The sequence below is a fragment of the Chanodichthys erythropterus genome, chromosome 6 (genome assembly GCF_024489055.1).
Source record: "Chanodichthys erythropterus isolate Z2021 chromosome 6, ASM2448905v1, whole genome shotgun sequence".
NCBI classification, from domain to species: Eukaryota; Metazoa; Chordata; class Actinopteri; order Cypriniformes; family Xenocyprididae; genus Chanodichthys; species Chanodichthys erythropterus.
The window spans coordinates 5,887,080-5,908,010 of NC_090226.1; the positions used below are offsets into that span (position 1 = coordinate 5,887,080).

Here is a 20,931-nt window from a genome sequence, read left to right on the forward strand (position 1 = left end):
TTTCACTCTCTCTCTGTAGAATTCGAGTGGCCTGCCACAAGCTGATAAACCACCACATCTTCACCAACCTCATCCTCGTGTTCATTATGCTAAGCTCCGCCTCCTTGGCAGCTGAGGACCCAATCAGAAACTTCTCTGCCCGTAATATTGTGAGTAAAACGTACATACACATACAGAAGCTAATTGGTTCTGCAAATGTCAAGAATATTTATTAATGTCCAAAACATATTCATACTCAATATATTCAAATAAATCAACATTGTAAATGATAGTTAATTGTTATCAATTGATTTGGCTTAAGAACTATGTATTTTATGTACTCAGACTGAGATTATGAAAATGAAGTTATTCAATTTTATGATTAAATAAGAGCGTTCCAAAGCATTCACAGATAAAGTAAAGCAAGTATATGTTACTTTCATGTCGTTCCAAACCCATAAGACTTTTGTTCATCTTCGGAACACAAACAAAGATATTTTTAATGAAATCTGAGAGATTCTGTCATAGCAGATCAATGTTTATTTATGAATAAAAAGCCTAAATTAAATCTGTTCATCACATAAAGCGACCGTGTCTCTTCAGAAGACTTGGATTAAAACGTTAGATTCATATGGATTTATATTACAATATCTTTATGTGTCAGTGTTTGGGAGAATAGACTTTAGGACAGAAATCTCTCAGATTTCATTAAAATACCTTCATTTGTGTCTCCTTGTGTTCAAAAGTCTTATGGATTTGGAGTGACATGAGGATGAGCAAATGACAGATTAATTTTCATTTCTTCTTTTGGGTGAACTAACCCTTTAAAAGTGTTAAATGTGATATTTGAGATGAAACTAGTGGAGTTTTATATGATCAGTTGTTTTGTGCATCTGTTATTCCTTCATCTCTTCATATCTGCTAACCCTTTTCTTTCAAACTAAGGTCTTCCTTCACTGAAAGAGTAATGTTTTTGTGCTGTTACCACAACAGACACTATTATTTAACTAAACTAAACCACATTTACCTACAATTCTTAAAATAATTTATTTTTTGATGGTAAATGATGATTGCTAAATGTCCTTAATCCTTGTTAAACATGTACATTGCTCTTTGCAGATACTTGGTTACTTTGACTATGCTTTCACGGCTATCTTTACTGTAGAGATCGTGTTAAAGGTAAATGTCCTGCCCTGTGCTCGTGTTGTGTGTGGTGTATGTACAGTAACGCTGTAACCGTCTGGTTTATTCCAGGTCCTAGGCTATGCAGATTATGTCTTCACTAGTATGTTTACATTTGAGATCGTGTTGAAGGTAACCTTTCGGCACACAGGCCTGGCTGCATTCTCTCCATGTGTGTCACCTGCTAATTCAGTACTACCTGGCTTGATAAATCTCTTTTCTTTCTCTTTTTTTAAACCATGGCACCTCTTTTACTAAAAGACTAAAAGAAAAGAAATGTCTCAGAACATGAAAGCACATCTTCATCAAACACAGCACAAGAGTTGTCAGGTTTTCCCTTTTCTTTTGGGGAGAATGACAGGGCTTGAACTCAACCCTGATTGGTCAAAGTGGGGTTAAGGAAGTTTGAAGGAAACAGATCTGGGGAAATCACACAGGATGTGTCTGTGAAACTAAAATGCTTTTTGTTGAGGAAAGAAAGCAATTCAAAAAGATGAAACTATGCAACTCTTTGTGAAATAAAAAAATAACACTGCCTCTCTCATGCCTTCATAACCGATTGGCACGTATGCAGTCCATAAAAGAGGGGGCAAATACAACCATGCTTGGACAGAACATGGTTCAAACCCCTTGACTGAGTGCATATCAATGCAATGTGACCTCCAGCGCCATACGGGGCAGCGCGGTTGTTATTTAATGAAGCTGCAGTAATTCTCTCTGGCTGTGTTCAGAATATCATACTACAATGCTATTCTTACTATCTCGTCGGTTTATAGTATACTGTGTGAAATACGCAAATGTTATCTATGGCACAGAATACTGTTTATATTTCTATTTAGATTTATTTTTCAGTTTTAGTAACTTAATGTCATGTTGCATATGTAAATGCTAGTGCAACATTTTCATCTAGTATGTATATTTTATTAGTTAAGAAATATTAGTAATTAGTAATTAGTTAGTTAAGTATATTTGTTAGTTAAGAAATAACAACACTGATTTGAGTTACAGTAACACCTTAGCAAATCAAAATAAAAATAGCAGGCTTCTGTGATGATAAAGAAATATTTACAAATACATTGTATTATTTTTATATTAATTTATTTAATTTTTCAGCTTTATTTCAATGATCAAAAAATGTTTTTTTTTATTTTTTTATATTTTTGGTCAACAATTACAACACTGATTTGAGTGACATTAACATTGAGTAAATCTGAGAAATTATTATTTAGCTGTTTGAACATTTCAAAGTTTCTAGTCACAATTGCACAATTAAATTTGCTCTTCACATGTTCAAATGCAAGAAAACTTGAGCAAGAGTAAGATTATTGTTCTTGCATTTCAATTAAATCTACATATATTATGTTTTCCGTTGAAAAAAGTCACTAGGCAACCAGTTTCATTGTTTTAATTACTCTCGAGCTTTAATTTCTAGAGAAATTAATAAACCTAGAAATAATTATCATTGTGATTTTTAACTTTTTGTTGAGATTGCCAAAAATTTGACTGTTAACTTAAAAATGTGAAATACCTATTATTTTTTTTAGATGCTAACTGGACGCCACTTACGGTACATGCAGTGTGATGAGATCATGTGACAACACTATTAGCATACTGTTGTCACATGACATGATGAGGTTTCATTTACTAATTTTCATATTTTTTCACTCACTTAAAACGCATTAAATCTTTTAAAATCAAAAGTTGTTGGTTTTAGTCCATGTCTTTTAGCTATTATCAGAAAACTGCACTTATTAAATGACTTTAATTGGGTCTTTAAAGAAGTAGGCGGTACACAGTGTGAACTGTGCAGTATTTAGTAGTGCTGTCAAATGAGAAATCGTGATTAATCGCATCCAAAATAAAAGTTTGTTTACATAATATATGTGTGTGTACTGTGTATATTTATTATGTATATATAAATACACACATGCATATATTTATTTAAGAAATATTTACATGTATACATATGTATATATATTAATTTATATTATATATAAATATAAATATATTTTTGTTAAATATATACATGCATGTGTGTATTTATATATACATAATAAATATACACAGTACACACACATATATTATGTAAACACAAACCTTTATTTTGTATGCGATTTATCATGATTAATCACTAAATAGTAGGCTAGTATTACATTTTGAACACAGCCTCTTGTTTTTGTGGAGAGATTCTCAAAAGTGCTGATCTTGGACCAGCAACTTCTACCTTGAAATGTTTCATGAAAAATTTGTTTTTGTTTAACCTAAAATATTTTATGTAGTTACCTAAAATTGGTCTCTGGTCAGCAGCCAACGTTCGCGTAACCCAGTGCTTGCCTTCGTGGTGTTTGGTTGCCCCTGTATTCATATACATTCAGCAAACGACTCCTTTGCATTCATGATTTTGGAGCGACTTGCTTTGGTTTTGGCTGGTCTTTTCTCTGCCTGCTGAATATGAAGTTGCAGTAGGAGCTTCTTCCCCCTCTTTTCTTTACTGAATCTTGCCGAGGGAACAAGGCGCAATGTTCTCAAGGATAAAAAAAAAAACGGCTCGCATGAATGTGACAGTAAGGGAAGTTCTCATTTCAGATCGCCTAATAGATAGGTTCCCTTTCTTTCTGACTCTTCTCTTGCTCTTTTGTCTTTTCCTCCTGTATTCTTTCTGTCGATGCATATTTCTTCTCTCATAAGTTAGTCCCCATCAGAGCTCGGCAACAAACAGCATGTTTTATTGCCAGGCCCCCTAGTGGCGGATTGTGAAACAGAGCTTACTACTACATTCATGTTGACTCAAGCCGTGAGGGTTTGGCGGAGTTAGCGCTAGGATCTCGCCTTTAGTTCAACTCCGAGCACGCCACCCTTAAAAAAGAGTGATATTAAGGAGTGTAAATTTGTGTTTCTGTCTATGCGTGTGTGTGTGTGAGAGAACTCTGTTTGAGAGTGTGATTTGCTGTTCTTTGTATGTCCTTCATTACGGTAGAGCAATTGTTGACCATCTACGCTTTTTTTGTCAGATGACCACATATGGCGCGTTTCTCCACAAGGGAGCGTTCTGCAGGAACTACTTTAATCTTCTAGATATGCTGGTGGTTGGCGTGTCGCTGGTGTCCTTCGGAATTCAGTGAGTGATGGTTATATTTTAAGGCTGCACGATTATTCGGTATAAAACCAAAATTGCGATATGGCTTAGTGTGATTATGAAAACACAAAGGCTGCAATTTAATTAAATAAATATATACGCTACGTTGCACAAACTGCTCTGCTCTGCTGTTTGGGTCGCTTATTACATGTTTATTACATGCTTATTATGCTTAAAACACAACCATTTTCCCCACTAAGCTTTAATGGCTCCCTACTGTTTTCTGACAAAATAAGACAGCAAAAAAAAAATTATTTAATATTAGTAATTTTACAATTATATTGTATTATTATTTTTTTCTTAAATACTATTTTTTTTTTTTACATTGAAATTTTACAATAGTAATATTTCTTATTTTAATTTTATTTACAAATAATTAATAATAATAGTCATTATTATTATTATTATTATTATTATATGTGACCCTGGACCACAAAACCAGTCATAAGTCGCATAGATATATTTGTAGCAATAGCCATGGGTCAAAAAATATGGGTGAAAATTTTCAAATTTTCTTCTATACCAAAAATTATTTTGATATTAAGTAAAGATCATGTTCCATATAGAGATTTTGTACATTTCCTACTGTAAATATATATATAAAAATTATCTTTGTGAGTGGATATGCATTGCTATGGACTTCATTTGGACAACTTTAAAGGCGATTTTCTCAATGCTTATTTGGTGCTGTTCGGTTCTCCTCGCTGTTTACCAGCAAAACTTAGCATGGCATCATGAAATCAGCTGACCAAGGACCAGGTCTTGCTGGTTAAGCTAGTTTAGAAAGAAGCAAGGCAGAAACACCAATATTATAAGGAATTGAAAGCATGGATTTCTTCTTCTCTTTTGTTTGATTTTCTGGTAACTTTACACTTGTGTCTCTTGCAGATCGTCAACCATCTCAGTGGTGAAGATTCTGAGGGTTCTGAGGGTGCTGCGTCCACTCAGGGCCATAAACAGAGCTAAAGGACTGAAGGTTCTGCCCATTGCTTTACTTTAATATGAATTGTCTTCATACATTTTAACATGTTTATGTTTTTGCAAAAATATAGGCCATTTGTTTAAGCAATTGTCTGACAACCTCTGACCTTTAACCTTTGCCTTCTGCAGCATGTGGTCCAGTGTGTGTTTGTGGCCATCAGGACTATTGGAAACATCATGATTGTCACCACACTGCTACAGTTTATGTTCGCCTGCATTGGTGTACAGCTCTTCAAGGTAAAATATTTCATATATGGATCGTTTTTTTAATGTTTTTGAAAGTCTCACCAAGGCTGCATTTATTTGATCAAAAGTATGGTAAAAACGGTAATATTGTGAAATATCATTTTAATTTAAAATGACTTTTAATCTATTTAAAAAATTTTATATATTCATGTGATCAAAGCTGAATTTTCAGCATCATTACTCCAGTCTTCAGTGTCACATGATCCTTCAGAAATCATTCTAATATGCTTATTTGCGGGATATTTTTGTGAAAACCTTGATACTTTTTTTCCCAGATTCTTTGAAAGTACAAAAGAACAGCATTTATTTAAAATATATATTTTACTTTTTCCTCAGGGGAAGTTTTACCGTTGTAACGATGAAGCCAAGTCCAGCCCTGAGGAGTGCAAGTGAGTCTAATTGAAATTTTTTAATCATCACTAATGTTAAATAGCCATACTTAACATCATGCACTTCTAAAAGAAGACTGCTTTCGTAAATGTATTGTAAATGTATACATTTAGTTTTTGCAAGTTTTTGTAATAACCAAACATATACAGAAGGAAACGGCTATTAGAGAGGGTAAAATAACCTTTTCTCTCCCTCAGGGGAACATATATCATGTATAAGGAAGGAGACATGAACCAGCCAATCATTCAGAAGCGTTATTGGCACAACAGCGATTTCAACTTCGACAACGTGCTCATGGCCATGATGGCTCTTTTCACAGTGTCCACATTTGAAGGCTGGCCATCGTAAGCATTCAACAAATACACCATATTATAGGATAGCACCTTTATTTTATTTTTTCATTCTGTTAGTTTATTTTGTACACCTTAATATAGATCAGGTATATTTATTTTTTTTGCAATTTTTAATTTTTATGTATTTTTTATCTTAATATAGATTGTTTATAGAGCTGAAATTCTATATAGCACTGTGTATTTTATTATTCACTTAATTATAGCATCTTATTATTTATGCACATCATTATTTTAGATATAAAATGTCACTTATTTTATGTTATTTTTATTTAATTTTTTAGATCAAATAAAAGTACATATGAAAACCATTTTATATATTTCACGTATTACTCTTTATGCATCCAGTTTAAAGGTGCAAATATCCCAAGCAGTTATCAGAAGCCTTTTATTTTAAGAAGCCTATTAAAATGGCTAAATGTAATTGGATATTGCAAAATGAAAAATATTGATTCTTGCATTGCGAGTTCTTACTCAGACAGTCGAGTTTCCTTGTTCAAACCCACGGGGGAAATGAACGAGTGTGTTATTGTGATATTTGTGTTTGTATTGGCGCTGTTGGTAAGTGCCACTGTGAACTCGATGCCAACAGTACCACGCTGTTCCTGTAATTACAACACCACACTGCTTCAAATGTTCTGTTAGTTTAACACACACAGTGACAGAATGACACAATATAGCTGTTCTGAAACTCTGGGTGTTGAAGTAGTTTTTCCTGGGCTCTCCATTCTCTTAGTTTACTTCATGTTGTCTTTCCTAAGGTTGTTATACAAGGCCATAGACTCCAACCGGGAGAACATGGGTCCGATCTACAACTACCGTGTGGAGATTTCCATCTTCTTCATCATCTACATCATCATCATCGCCTTCTTCATGATGAACATCTTTGTGGGTTTCGTCATCGTGACCTTTCAGGAACAGGGAGAGAAAGAGTACAAGAACTGCGAGCTGGATAAGAACCAGGTAAGAGAGGACACAATAGGATTGTGTGGGACATGGACTTGTGAACTGCATTGATCTCTTGAGATTATATATCCCAATGCAGTCTTTTTCCATATAGTAGGTTACAAAAGTAAGTATGCTGGCTTGTAAGGACCCTCTTTTTTAAATCAAAGGCAGCAATGCATATATCCTTCATAGATAATGCAATCCCAGAATGCATTGCGATCAGTGTTATTTTATTTTTCTTTGGCAGAAACAGGATTCCATAGCATATTGTATATTTTTACAATATTAATGAATGTGCATATGACTTGACGTCTTCTCAGATAAAATCTAAAACCCTGTATAACCATGTACATTAACTGATACAATGAAAAGCATCATTTGATGTGTGTCCTCCTCAGCGTCAGTGTGTGGAGTATGCATTAAAAGCACGTCCTCTCCGGAGGTACATCCCAAAGAACCCGTATCAGTATAAGTTCTGGTATGTGGTGAACTCCACCGGCTTCGAGTACATCATGTTTGTCCTGATCTTGCTCAACACCATCTGTCTTGCCGTGCAGGTAACTCACTTTGTTCTTCGACAGTTATAAGTATTCTTAGTTTGCTTTCATGCTTAATGTTTGAACAATTGTTTGTGTTTAAATATTCAAACCTGCTTCATATGCACATTTTGTAATGAGATATCACTATGTATTAATAGATATTATTATTTACCTGTATATTTCATATTAATTAGCTCTTTATAGTCCTCATTAAATCAAAAGTTTGGTTTGTAGCTTTTAGAACATGTCTGTTTGGTATATGATGTGTATATGAGTACTATATTTAAAAAATATATTGTAGTTTGTTTTATCCAGAATATATTTTATATAAAAACTAAACTACAGTACATATTAACAAACTGACTAAATATTTTGTATGTATTTTTATATACGGGTCAAACATTATTTATTTACGGTTATAGTATTTATTAAGATTTTAAAATAGCTTTTATTTTTTTATATTATATTAACACTGGTATGCTGGGTGTATAAAAATGTTTGTCCAATGAAATGGCCTCTCACTTAATCAATATCTGCTATTTAATATCATACATTTCTTTGCCCAGCACTACGGTCAGTCTGAGCTTTTCAATTATGTTATGGACATCCTGAATATGGTCTTCACTGCCGTCTTCACTGTGGAGATGGTACTCAAACTGATCGCATTCAAACCCCGGGTGAGTTATTCAAACACATAGATACACACCATTATACATTATCACACAATTTCCCATTTGGACATTCAGAACAGTGCAGTATGAATACATTTCCCTCAATATGTCATACTCTTATATCATCAATTGGTTACACAAGGTTTGTAATGTTAACTTCCCTCTGCCCCACTGCGGCCCACTTTTACACATGCAGTGTTGTGTTGCGAAGAAGGACAGAATGCTAGTAAGCATCTCAGCGTGATGTGCAGTGCTGTCGTTTTCAGCTTTTCTGTGTGCCGTGAATAGCAGTGTCTCTTAGACACAAACAGATTCAGTCCATCATCTGATAACAGCACCGCTCTTCCTTTACTATATAATAATATAGTAAACTTTCCTATTTTATAGTTCTATGCTCAAAAAAATATTCAGGCCTTAATTTAAGATTTATGTATTTGAATTGCATCTAAAATTTCCATCCATTTGGATTAAATAGTTTTAACATAAACTAATAAATACGTACTTGTCAGTTATACATGATAAATGAAATAGGTAAGATTTCTCTAATAGTACACAGTAACCAGGTTTATATATTTGTCATCAATAAATCAAAATTGTTTCAATCTCATACATTTTAATTAATTGAACATTGCTTTATCCACAGCTAGCCATACTTTTAGCATGCTCATGCTCATGCCTGGAAGAGTTTGGTTTGTGTTGTCGACATGTCGAGAAGATGCTGTTTTTAGTGCTGTGAAATAATTTCACTTCGCATTAGTGTTTATTTTGTCAGCAATTTTTAAATTTAGTCTTAGACTTGTCCTGTCAAATGTATTTAAAAAAAAAAAAGTGTTTTAGTTTTTGTCATATTTAGTCAACCTTGTCCTGTTTTTGTTTTTGCAAAGTTTTAGTCGACTAAATGTCTAGGAATAAGCATTTTTTTCTTCATAATTTTGTCATGCTGCATAGTGGTTAATTCACAGTCTGTAATATTTTATCTTTTTTTGACAAAACAAAGATATTTTGGAAAAGTTTTTATTCTCTTTTTTTTCGTCTACGATATTCCATATTGATATAGTCACAGTTATCTTTTAATGACGTTGGTGTTGTCTTGTCATCGTCTCCTCTTAGTCATGGAAAAAAGGGCCTCAACCAACATTTTCCGTCATTTCATTAACAAAATTATTACTTCAGACGCACTTCCAAAGGATGAGGACTTGAGCTTGAATTGATATGGTAAAAACGAGGCCATAGTTATTGTTAGTATCACTGTGTATCAAGTGCTGAGGAAGCCTCTGGATATTATAATGAGCGTTGATATGAAAATTTGGTTTCAGATATGGATTTGGTTTCCGACACGCGCTGTAAGCGGTAGACCAATCACAACAGACTGGGCCATCTGACCAATCAGAGCAGAATAGACTCTCAGAAAGGAGGGGTTTAGAGAGACTGAATCTTTTATTAAACCCTTGTGTGAAATGAGGTGATTCTGCAAAGTATATAATGAGGAAATAAAGCTGTTTTTTGACCTTGGATTCATGTAAGCCTGTTGTAGGAGACAAAATTAGCAGTTTAAAACTGTGTAACCCATTTGGATGGAACATTTTATATGCAATTTAAATACATAAATCTTAAATTTAGGCCCAAATATTTTTCGAGTGTACTTGGTTTGTGTGTGGATTGATACTTTAATAAATAAGCTGATAAGAAGAATTTTTGCATAATCGGATATGTACTGCAACTAACTGCTAATCTCACACATATTCCCTGGCCGTCCACCCCATTGCATTTCTCAGGGGTATTTTGGGGACGCCTGGAACGTCTTTGATGCATTGGTTGTGATCGGCAGCATTGTAGACATAGTGCTCAGTGAGATTGATGTAAGTACAGCACAGTTTTAGGCCCTGTGTCCCCTCTTATATCCGCTCAACCCTTTACTTCAGACAGGCTCAGATTTCAGCTCAGGAAGAGCTACTGTACTTTTCAACTGACAACTTGTTTCTTTAACTACTGAGACCTAACATCTGTATTTCTTTCTATGTGTCCTCCGCACCTTCTTTTTTTCTCCCTCATTCTATTCCATTCATTCCTTTCCCCCTCTTCCTTGTGTGTGATGTGTCTTTTATTAACAGCATTATTTCACTGATGCGTGGAACACATTTGACGCCTTAATTGTTGTCGGTAGCGTCGTAGATATTGCTATCACTGAAGTCAACGTAAGTACAACCGTTTTTTGCCTTTCCAAATGTAGAAGCCTTGCAAGATAAGCATATCTGGTGCCCAACACAGATTATATCCACAAGAATATCTTTATTATGTGATTCAGAACCCAGATTTGGACATCAAATGGGACCCAACACCGTAACGAAATTGTTTACTGTCAAAAGAAAAAAAGTGGAAGAAAAAAAAATTATCTGTTTTTATTTTTAAAAAATGTGTGAATATATATATATATATATATATATATATATATATATATATATATATATATATATATATATATATATATATATATATATATATATGATTCTCATATTTATAAGGTCTATAAGATTGTTTATGTTTTTTAAAAAAAATCTCTTGTGCTCACCAAGGCTGTATTTATTTAATAAAAAATACAGTAAAAACAGTTATATTGAGAATTATTATTACAATTTAAAATAACTGTTTTCTATTTGAATATATTTTTAAATTAATTTATTATTAAATTGCTATTATTAATAAATTCTAAAAATATAATTTAAAATTATATAATTAAAAATATATTTTAAATTAATTTTAATAAATGCAATAAAATTTAATACATTTAAATAAATTATATAAATATAATATAATAACATATAATATATATAATATAATAATATAATATTTTCTTATGTAAGTTTCATTTCTTCTAGTGGCACTGATGTTTTTTTGCGAGGTTTCACTATATGTTGTCTTGAGTTATTTGTTTTGTGAATTGTAGTTGTTTAGCTAACCTTAACAACATTAAAACTCACACCTTCTATTTCCCCTGCTTATCTGAAATAAAACAATGTCTTGTGAACCTTGAGGATTCTGCTGCTGAGAAAACTACTGAAATCTTTTACTAGCTTTTTGTTGTGTATCTGTGTGGACCATAAATCCGTTGTCTCGCATCCAAATGTGTGTAAGTGCAGAAAGAACTGCACAAATCCATCAGCTGGTTTGTCTAACGCTTGTTCTTCCATTCTGTCTCCATAGAAACTTTTAGAGGCAAGTATGGCAAGATGTGATCTCCTGTTTGCTTGTGTTCTGCTTTATAATGACTTAATTCCTTGAAGTGCTGTGAGGATAAAAAATGTCCTCGTCAAAAGTTCGACAATAATGTTCTGGTTTAAGAGTTGTCATCAAAATCAGTTCAGAAAAAAAGAATGTATTTGTGCCTTGCTGATTTTGTGTAATGAAGTAAAGCTCTAACGGCCATGACTTTACTGATTACAAGCAAAACAGCATTAATGATTAGTTTTTGTGGGCAGGAAGGTTGATGACTTGTTAAAGGAACAGACCATTACTTTTTGGCATCACACTTAAATGTTCAGCATCAATATGGAAACTTCAGCACTTTAATTATCTGCTTGTATGAATATGAGGAAAAGAGTTTTATATTACTAAAACATTTTATATTAACATTATATTATCAGTGTTGTAGTATTTTTTTATAGTGTTTATTCATATTTTGAATTTGCTTTTATTTTTGTATTGTCAGTTTTCATTTTATTTGTTTTTGTCATTTTAATAGTTATTTTATTCCAGTTAGCTGCAACATTAAGTGTGAGGGTTTTTTTTCCCATTCTTTATTTTATTTTATTTTATTTTATTTTATTTTATTTTGTTTTATTTTATTTTATTATTTCTGCATTATTTCAATTAACAAAAAACATTTTTAATAGTTTTAGTTAACAATATCTGTTTTAAAATATATATATATATATATATATATATATATATATATATATATATATATATATATATATATATATACATTTTTAATAACATCACATAAAACATATAAATTTATTTAATTATATATAAAAAAATACATATATATATATATATATATATATATATATATATATATATATATATATATATATATATATATATATATATATATATATATATATATATATATTTATATATTTATTTATTTATTTATTTATTTATGTATTTATTTATTTTTTTTCCTTAGTTGTTATATAATTGTGTTAAGTTTAATGCTGAACATGAGGAGGGCGATGCTGGAAAGTGATGGTGTTCCTTTAAGAGCAGTGGTGGAGTTTCTGTGTGTGATCTCTGTGGTGGTTCTACTGCACTTAAAATCCTGTATCTCACAATCACTGTCCAGTTTCAGACAATAATGTAGGGAATACACACACATATGTATCTATTTAGATGTATATAAGTTTTGTTACTCCTCTCACACGACTGTCACTCTGCTTTCTGAGCTACAGTGCTATTTTTTTCTGGAGTTTCTCATGTCCCAGCGTCCATATATAAATGTATATATGTGTATATTGTTTATGTCCCTATAGGTGTTTGTATTGTGGCCATTTTCATTGGATGTGTTGTACATTGAGTCTCTGTACGTTGTGTCCTTGTATAGTATGATTGTGGACATGAGTTTGTGTGTGAGAGAGAGTTAGAGAATGCCTATGTCTTGTCTTTATGTTTTTTTTTGTTTTGTTTTTTTTCTGTCTGTTTGTTTATTTTCCTCTATATCTTTGTTTTCTGCTGTGTTTGTGCGTTTCAATGGTGATAAAACCATTAAGAGGTTTCACAAGGTCTTCTATCACGTCTGACTAGATTTTTGCAATCAGATAACTGTTTTAGAAGAGATAGTTCACCCAAAAATGAAAATTGTCATCATTTACTCACCTTTTTTCCTGTAGAAATCTTCAGTAATGAATTGATCCCTCTTTTTCATGCAATTACAATAAGCAGAAAATTAATGAAAAAAAAAAAAAAACTCCATAAAAATATCATAAAAGAGGTATTACCTAAGGCCCATTCATACCAAGGACGATAACTATAACGTTAACTATAAAGATATAGTTCTAAAATTGTTCTAAATATAAAATAATAGCAGAATCCATACAACTATAACGATAACAGAGAAACAATATCACTTTCAGAACATTTTATTTAGCAAACATTGACAGCCAATCAGAATCCATCCTGCTTTAAAGAGCTCGAGCATTTAAAGTGGCAGACGACAAAACTGCAGCGCACTATTATAATAAATAGAACGATATTGGACATTAATGTCAATATTGATTTGATTCTATCGATATGATTCTTGATGTGAACAGGCCTTTAGGTATTTTTTTTTATAGTCTTCTGGACATAAGACATATTCATATGCAGGTAATTATTCCCCTATTTAACATTGCAACATGATATTTGAGTCAGTGAGCTGAACTCGAGAACTGGAGCAGTTCGATTTGTGAATGAATCAGGTCAGTTTTGTGAACTGGATTGAATGAAAATATTCAACTTAGAAGAATGTTTTATACCACGGATTCAATACTTTCAGTGAATAACGGGTTAAATTCACTTAGAAAATGTTTTTTTAGTTTTGTGGACCACCTTAAAGAAATGTTTATGGTGACATTTTGGAGCTTGACAGCAAATAGTGGCCAGGAAATTCTTCAAAAAAATCAATCAGGTTTGAAACAACATGAGTATGATTAAATAATGATAGAATTGTTATTTTTGGGTGAACACTTCCTTGAATTTGTTTGTCTGTTTATCAAATAATTATTATTTTATGACTTTAAAAGCCTTGTGAAACTCATTTTATCACTCATTTTTGTAGTGGCTTACAGGCTTGCTGAATTCTGCAATTATAGATATAAAGCATCAGATCAATGACCGCAGGTACAAATCAGATGCGTCTTGCTGTCTGATCTGTCATGCTCGTACAGTATCTATACACATTAATCCCCACTCGGGGGTATGTGTGACTTTCACCCAATCTTGTGGTGGTTGGAGTGACTGGTTTGCCCATCCCCTGTTGCATGCTGGGATATGCCCTGCTAACATTAGCTTCATTTTCTGCAGATGGCGCTCGGCCACCCGCTCCATTCTCCTCCGGTCAGTTCCCAGGCGGTGTAGTCCGTTTGAAGTTTGCACTTCCTCTCTTTCAGTACTTCCTGTTCACCTCCAGACAGAATGGCCCTGGAGCTCAGAGCTGATTTAAATAACGAGTGATCAAAATATCCAAGCTGAGCGTCCACTCACTAGCAAACTAATAAAACACCATCAGTGTGTTATACAGAGATGTTCATCAGGTAGAATCTTGTGAATAGAGCTCAACTGTATTTCCTCGAATGGCAGCACAGGCTCATTGTATCACATCTAACAGTGGCTGTTCAGTGTTACGAGATGCAGTTAATATATATCTGTAGTCTGTCTGTCTGCTGAGTGACTGTCTGTCTCTCTGTTCTGTCTTCCTTCAGTGAGCTCTTAGAGCTCTGAGGAGTGAGAGCTTGAGTAGAGCAGGTGTGTAGACGTCAGACAGGCTGCATGACCTCCATTACTGCTTATGTCCTTCCTTCCTTCCTTCCTTCCTTCCTTCCTTCCTTCCTTCCTTCCTTCCTTCCTTCCTTCCTTCCTTCCTTCCTTCCTTCCTTCCTTCCTTCCTTCCTTCCTTCCTTCCATCCTTATTCCTCCCTTCCTTCCTATCTCATTTTTGCTTTCCCTGTTTCATGATTTCCTTCTTTCCTTCCTTGTTTTCCTTTGTTTTTCCTTCCTTCCTTCCTTTCCTTTCTGTGTTTTTTCTCTCCTTCCTTCCTATCACATTTCTGCTTTCCTTCCTTCATGCTTTCCTTCCTTCATGCTTTCCTTCCTTCCTTCCTATCTCATTTCTGCTTTCCCTGTTTCATGATTTCCTTCTTTCCTTCCTTGTTTTCCTTTGTTTTCCTTCCTTCCTTTCAGCTTTTTCTCCCCCTTCCTTCCTATCTCATTTCTGCTTTCTTTGCTTCATGTTTTTCTTCCTTCCTTCCTTCCTTCCCTCCTTGCTTTCCTTTCTGCTTTTTTCTCATTCCTCCCTTCCTTATGTTTTCCTTCCTTCCTTCCTTCCTTCCTTCCTTCCTTCCTTCCTTCCTTCCTTCCTTCCTTCCTTCCTTCCTTCCTTCCTTCCTTCCTTCCTTCCTTCCTTCCTTCCTTCCTTCCTTCCTTCCTATCTCATTTCTGCTTTCCCTGTTTCATGATTTCCTTCTTTCCTTCCTTATGTTTTCCTGTTTTCCTTCCTTCCTTTCAGATTTTTCTCCCCTTCCTTCCTATCTCATTTCTGCTTTCTTTGCTTCATGTTTTCCTTCCTTCCTTCCTTCCTTCCTTCCTTCCTTTGTTATGTTTTCCTTTCTGCTTTTTTCTAATTCTTTCCTTCCTTTCTTTCCTTTCTGCTTTCTTCCCCCTTCCTTTCCATCTAATTTTAGCTTTCCTTCCTTCCTTCCTTCCTTCCTTCCTTCCTTCCTTCCTTCCTTCCTTCCTTCCTTCCTTCCTTCCTTCCTTCCTTCCTTCCTTCCTTCCTTCCTTCGTTATGTTTTCCTTTCTGCTTTTTTCTAATTCTTTCCTTCCTTTCTTTCCTTTCTGCTTTCTTCCCCCTTCCTTTCTATTTCATTTCTGCTTTCTTTGCTTCATGCTTCCCTCCTTCCTTCCTTCCCTCCTTGCTTTCCTTTCTGCTTTTTCTCATTCCTCCTTTCCTTATGTTTTTCATTGTTTTTTCTCTCCTTCCTTCCTTCCTTCCTTCCTTCCTTCCTTCCTTCCTTCCTTCGTTATGTTTTCCTTTCTGCTTTTTTCTAATTCTTTCCTTCCTTCTTTCCTTGCTTTTTCTCCCCTTCCTTTCTATTTCATTTCTGCTTTCTTTGCTTCATGCTTTCCTTCCTTCCTTCCTTCCCTCCTTGCTTTCCTTTCTGCTTTTTCTCATTCCTCCTTTCCTTATGTTTTTCATTGTTTTTTCTCTCCTTCCTTCCTTCCTTCCTTCCTTCCTTCCTTCCTTCCTTCCTTCCTTCCTTCCTTCCTTCCTTCCTTCCTTCCTTCCTTCCTTCTCATTTCTGCTTTCCCTGTTTCATGATTTCCTTCTTTCCTTCCTTATGTTTTCCTTTGTTTTTTCTCATTCCTTCCTCTTTTCCTGTTTTCCATTCTGCTTTCTCTCCTTGCTTCCTTCTTCTTTTTCTCTTTCCATCCTATCTCACTTCTGTTTTCCTTCCTTCATGCTTTCCTTCCTAATGTTTTCCTTTCTGCTTTTTCCTTCCTTCCTTCCTTTGTTTTCTCTCCTTCCATCCTATCTCATTTCTGCTTTCCTTCTTTCATGCTTTCCTTCCTTGTTTTCCTTTCTGCTCCTTCCTTCCTTCCTTCCTTCCTTCCTTCCTTCCTTCCTTCCTTCCTTCCTTCCTTCCTTCCTTCATTCCTTCCTTCCTTCCTTCCTTCTGTGTTTTCTCTCCTTCCATCCTATCTCATTTCTGCTTTCCTTGCTTCATGCTTTCCTTCCTTCATGCCGTCCTTCCTTGTTTTCCTTTCTGTTTTTTCTCTCATTCCTTCCATCCTTCTTCCTCTTCTGCTGTTTCTGACTCTTTCTTCTCTTGCATTGGACCGTTAGAGCGCCCTCGGGTGGTGACTCTTTTGCAGGGCGCATGCATGGAGGCGCTGCAGTGCTACTGGAACACTGACGTTCTTCAAGGCTTGTGTTGCTGTTATGGAGAGAAAGATATTGTTTGTGTCTAAGCGTGTGCGCAAATGCCTGACTGCTTAACGCATGCACCATCAAATGCTACAGCCAGAAACTGCATCTTATAATTGCTGCTTCTCATGCAAATGAAACATTTTATGATGAGGGATGTCAGGCTGTATGAGTGAAGCCATATCTGTCTGGAGTCTGTTCTTTCTGCACAGATGAAGGATTCATCTTTTTTTCTGATTACATGCTGAATTTTCTTCCCACTGTGTGAGTGTTTTAATGTTGATGAATGTGGTGTTTGATTTTTATTTTTTCAGAATCAAGAACTGATCTGTTCTCAAAACCAAATGTGTGGATGGAGTATATTTTGTATAGCATGTTTATCTTTGCAATAGAGAAGTTAAATTAAAAGTTGTTTGACTTTGCAAATATAAATTACAGAGGTTACATTAATAGTGGACATGTTTGTCTAGTAAAAAGATAAGGACAGGACATTTGATGTGTACATAGATTGTTAATTATTGCAAAACTTGAAATGTTTTCACTGCGTGGTACTGGTTGCTAGTTAGTTGTTAGTGTCACACAATATTACGTATTTACTAAATATTTTTTCAGTGAAAATGTTTTTACAAATAATTCTTTTTAATCATACAAAAATTACAGAAGCTTAATAGCATTCATCTATTTATAATACACATGGCATTTTTATCACAATCAATGCATGTGAATGTAGAGGAATGTATATTCAATAATGTGGCATTATGGATTTGTTATACTTGCGTCTTTTGCTGTTGCTTAGCGTTTTTTGGATACGCTCTTATTTACAAAGTTGTAATCGTTGCATATGTGTTCGCTAGTCCATCATTGTCCTGTATGTTTGTGTATGTGTGTGTGTGCTGTATTGTATGTCAATGCTGTCTGCAGCTGCTTATGTAATCCACAGGATAGAAATAAGCTCACATGATGGACCTTCGTGTTATATAAGCCCCTTATGTGAATCTAGTCCTATTTGTCTCTGGTCACTTGTCATTTTTCAGTTCTTATAAGCAGTTTTGAATAGAGGATTGCCTGTTCTTGAGGTTGTTTGAGCCAGTTTGCTGTCTTGATATCTGTCGGTTAGAAATGTGATTATAGAGTTTGATATTATGAGTGTCTGTGAATGCGTTTTGAAGCATAAGTGGCTGTGAAAACGTTATGTGCGAGTGATTAATTCAGGTCTTTGATTTTAAAGCCCACAGAGGCACCTCAGGTGGATGAGGCGGGGGTAAGATATCCTGCCCCTCTTGGGATTTTTGCCCAATTTTACAGTTTGCATTCCTTTTCAGGTTTCCGTTTGAGTTCTGGTTGAGTTCTGTCTTTTGATTAAACATTGTTACCTCTCATCTTAACCCAACCCAACTTCAATTTGTTGTTTCTTTGAATTTATATTTCCGTTTGTTTTCTCTTCTTTTTGCTTTGTTAAGGTTTTGCTTTGGTTTTACATCCTTTGACTATTTTGTCAAATAGGGGAGTGTCACCCAAACGTGACGAACCATGTGTGTGTGTGAGTGTGTGTGCGGGGTCGTCGGCCCCTCACGTTTGTAGCGCTGACACTGCTGCATGGTTAAGGGGCCCCTGAGGTCAGATTAGGTCGGATCAGGTCAGGTAAGGTTGTGACCTCAAACTGACCTTTCACCCTTGAGGTTTGGGGGCCCACTGTAAGATGGCATGAAGTAAATCTGGGTCAAGAGAGCCATGCTTGTGCTGATGCGTGCAGTCAAGTATGGCAAGGTTTATTTTTCTCCAGCATGCACCCCTCTGCCTCCTTCCTTTCTTCTCTAGGATGTAAGCATGAAACGCAGGGTCTCTGGTAGTGTTTCTGGATCAGTCAAACCAGTCTAAATATATTCTTTTAATATGCAGTGACATTCAGTTTCAGTTCCTAAAATCTAAATTTTGGCTCTAAATGAGCCATCAAAAAGTTTAAAACTATTGTGCTGCCCTCTGCTGGTCTGACTGCCTTAATACAGCCTGATGCCCTGTGTTATCTCTTTACTCTGATTGGTTCACTGATACTAACTCCGCCCCCACAGAACACAGAGGACAGTGCTCGCATTTCCATTACCTTCTTCCGTCTTTTCCGAGTGATGCGATTGGTCAAGCTGCTGAGCAGGGGGGAGGGCATACGAACCCTCCTCTGGACATTCATCAAGTCCTTCCAGGTCAGAAGAACAGAATGAAAACCCAATTATATAGATATTCTTGATGCTTTTCTCCCTTTGTTTTTACCACAAAGCAGTCATGCACTTTATTAGAAAAATGACTCCTTTACAGTGGGCTAATAGTGTTTCAGTTTGTCTGTTTAGGGGTCAAATATGTATCTATACCTTAATAATATGTCATGCTCTTTTCTCAGGCCCTGCCATATGTCGCTTTGCTGATAGCCATGCTCTTCTTCATCTATGCTGTCATTGGCATGCAGGTTAGTTTCAGTGATTTTGTCCAAAGTGAATTGATTGAATGGTTGTGGTTTACTATTGGTCGATCACATGTGAGTGACAGGTTGCCCCACCCTCACTCCAGTAAAGGTGTCATCAGAGAAGTCGCTGCAAGAGGGAGGGAAAGATATTTTGATTAAAGATAAAAATTAAAAAAAGTATGATGTGCACAGATAGATCATTTATAATAAATACTGCAATATTCCATAAAATAGGAATTGTCCATTTTAATTTCATGGTGACTTTAAAAATGAAATTCAGTGTACTTGGTGACATGTGGTTCAAAAATAACACACTTCACCTTTTAGTACAGCACAGTACACCTTGATTTACCATTGGTCAAAATCAATCTTTCAGATGTTTGGGAAAGTCGCCATGGTGGACCACACACAAATCAACAGGAACAATAACTTTCAGACGTTCCCCCAGGCTGTGCTTCTGCTCTTCAGGTCAGTGAACGGCACTGTGAAGATGTTACATGAAGATGAAGTGCACGGTGGAGAAGTTTTAAATCTTTATGAAGATCCCAATGCATTTGTCTCTTCATTTTCTTCCCATTTTTTATGAAGTTGGTTCATCTAGGAGTTTTTTGCTTTATTGTAAAACATTTGAGATTAATTATTGTTTGGGTGTTTTGGGGTGTAGATGTGCAACAGGTGAAGCCTGGCAGGAGATCATGTTGGCATGTATGCCAGGGAAGCTGTGTGATCCAGAGTCAGACTATAATCCTGGAGAAGAGATGACATGCGGGAGCAGCTTTGCCATCATCTACTTCATCACCTTCTACATGCTCTGCGCCTTCCTGGTACACACACGCACTATTTACATTTCCTTTTGATTTTGTTCTAATTGTTATAATTACTATAATAATATTATTTATATTACATGTCCTCCTTCAAGCATTTGAGTTTATTAAAGACATTATTTGGTATGGAAGTTTGTTTCCTCCACAGAATAATTTTATTATTATTATTATATTTTTTTTTAATTTGTAATTGCAAACTTTTTTCTTAATTGTTTTTTTTTTCTCACAATTGTGAGTTTATAGCTCATAATTTCAAGTTATAGACTCATAATTGCAAGTTTAAAACTCTGACCTTTCTTTTCAGAATTGCGAGTTAACATCTGAGTTTATATCTCAGAATTGCAAGAAAAAAGTCAGAATTGTGAGATATAAACTCGCAATAATGAGAAAAAAGTCAGAATTATTAGCAAAAATAAAAAGTTGCAATTACCTTTATTTATTTATTTTATTTTGTGGCAGAAACAAGCTTCCATAATTTGGTCTTTTTATCGTTTTGTCATTTTGAAGCCCCAAATGGATTTTTTTTTTTTTTTTTGAGGACTTCTAGGGA

At 34.8% G+C, this 20,931-nt stretch overlaps 1 protein-coding gene across 6 annotated transcripts in view; it reads left to right on the forward strand.

Moving 5' to 3' along the window:
* Positions 1–20,931, forward strand: part of cacna1da (calcium channel, voltage-dependent, L type, alpha 1D subunit, a) — an 83,783-nt gene that overhangs the window by 42,785 nt on the left and 20,067 nt on the right. For 4 of the 6 annotated variants that reach the window (XM_067387857.1, XM_067387856.1, XM_067387861.1 and 1 more), the window contains 14 exons: positions 20–149; positions 1,099–1,158; positions 4,173–4,279; positions 5,186–5,273; positions 5,408–5,515; positions 5,861–5,913; positions 6,112–6,258; positions 7,026–7,227; positions 7,611–7,769; positions 8,318–8,428; positions 19,172–19,300; positions 19,495–19,560; positions 19,934–20,025; positions 20,222–20,381. In XM_067387857.1, coding sequence (XP_067243958.1) covers positions 20–149; positions 1,099–1,158; positions 4,173–4,279; positions 5,186–5,273; positions 5,408–5,515; positions 5,861–5,913; positions 6,112–6,258; positions 7,026–7,227; positions 7,611–7,769; positions 8,318–8,428; positions 19,172–19,300; positions 19,495–19,560; positions 19,934–20,025; positions 20,222–20,381 — 1,612 coding nt within the window. Of the gene's footprint in view, positions 1–19; positions 150–1,098; positions 1,159–1,233; positions 1,294–4,172; positions 4,280–5,185; positions 5,274–5,407; positions 5,516–5,860; positions 5,914–6,111; positions 6,259–7,025; positions 7,228–7,610; positions 7,770–8,317; positions 8,429–19,171; positions 19,301–19,494; positions 19,561–19,933; positions 20,026–20,221; positions 20,382–20,931 lie in introns of all 6 variants that reach the window. The other 2 variants (XM_067387858.1, XM_067387859.1) reach the window with 2 other exon arrangements.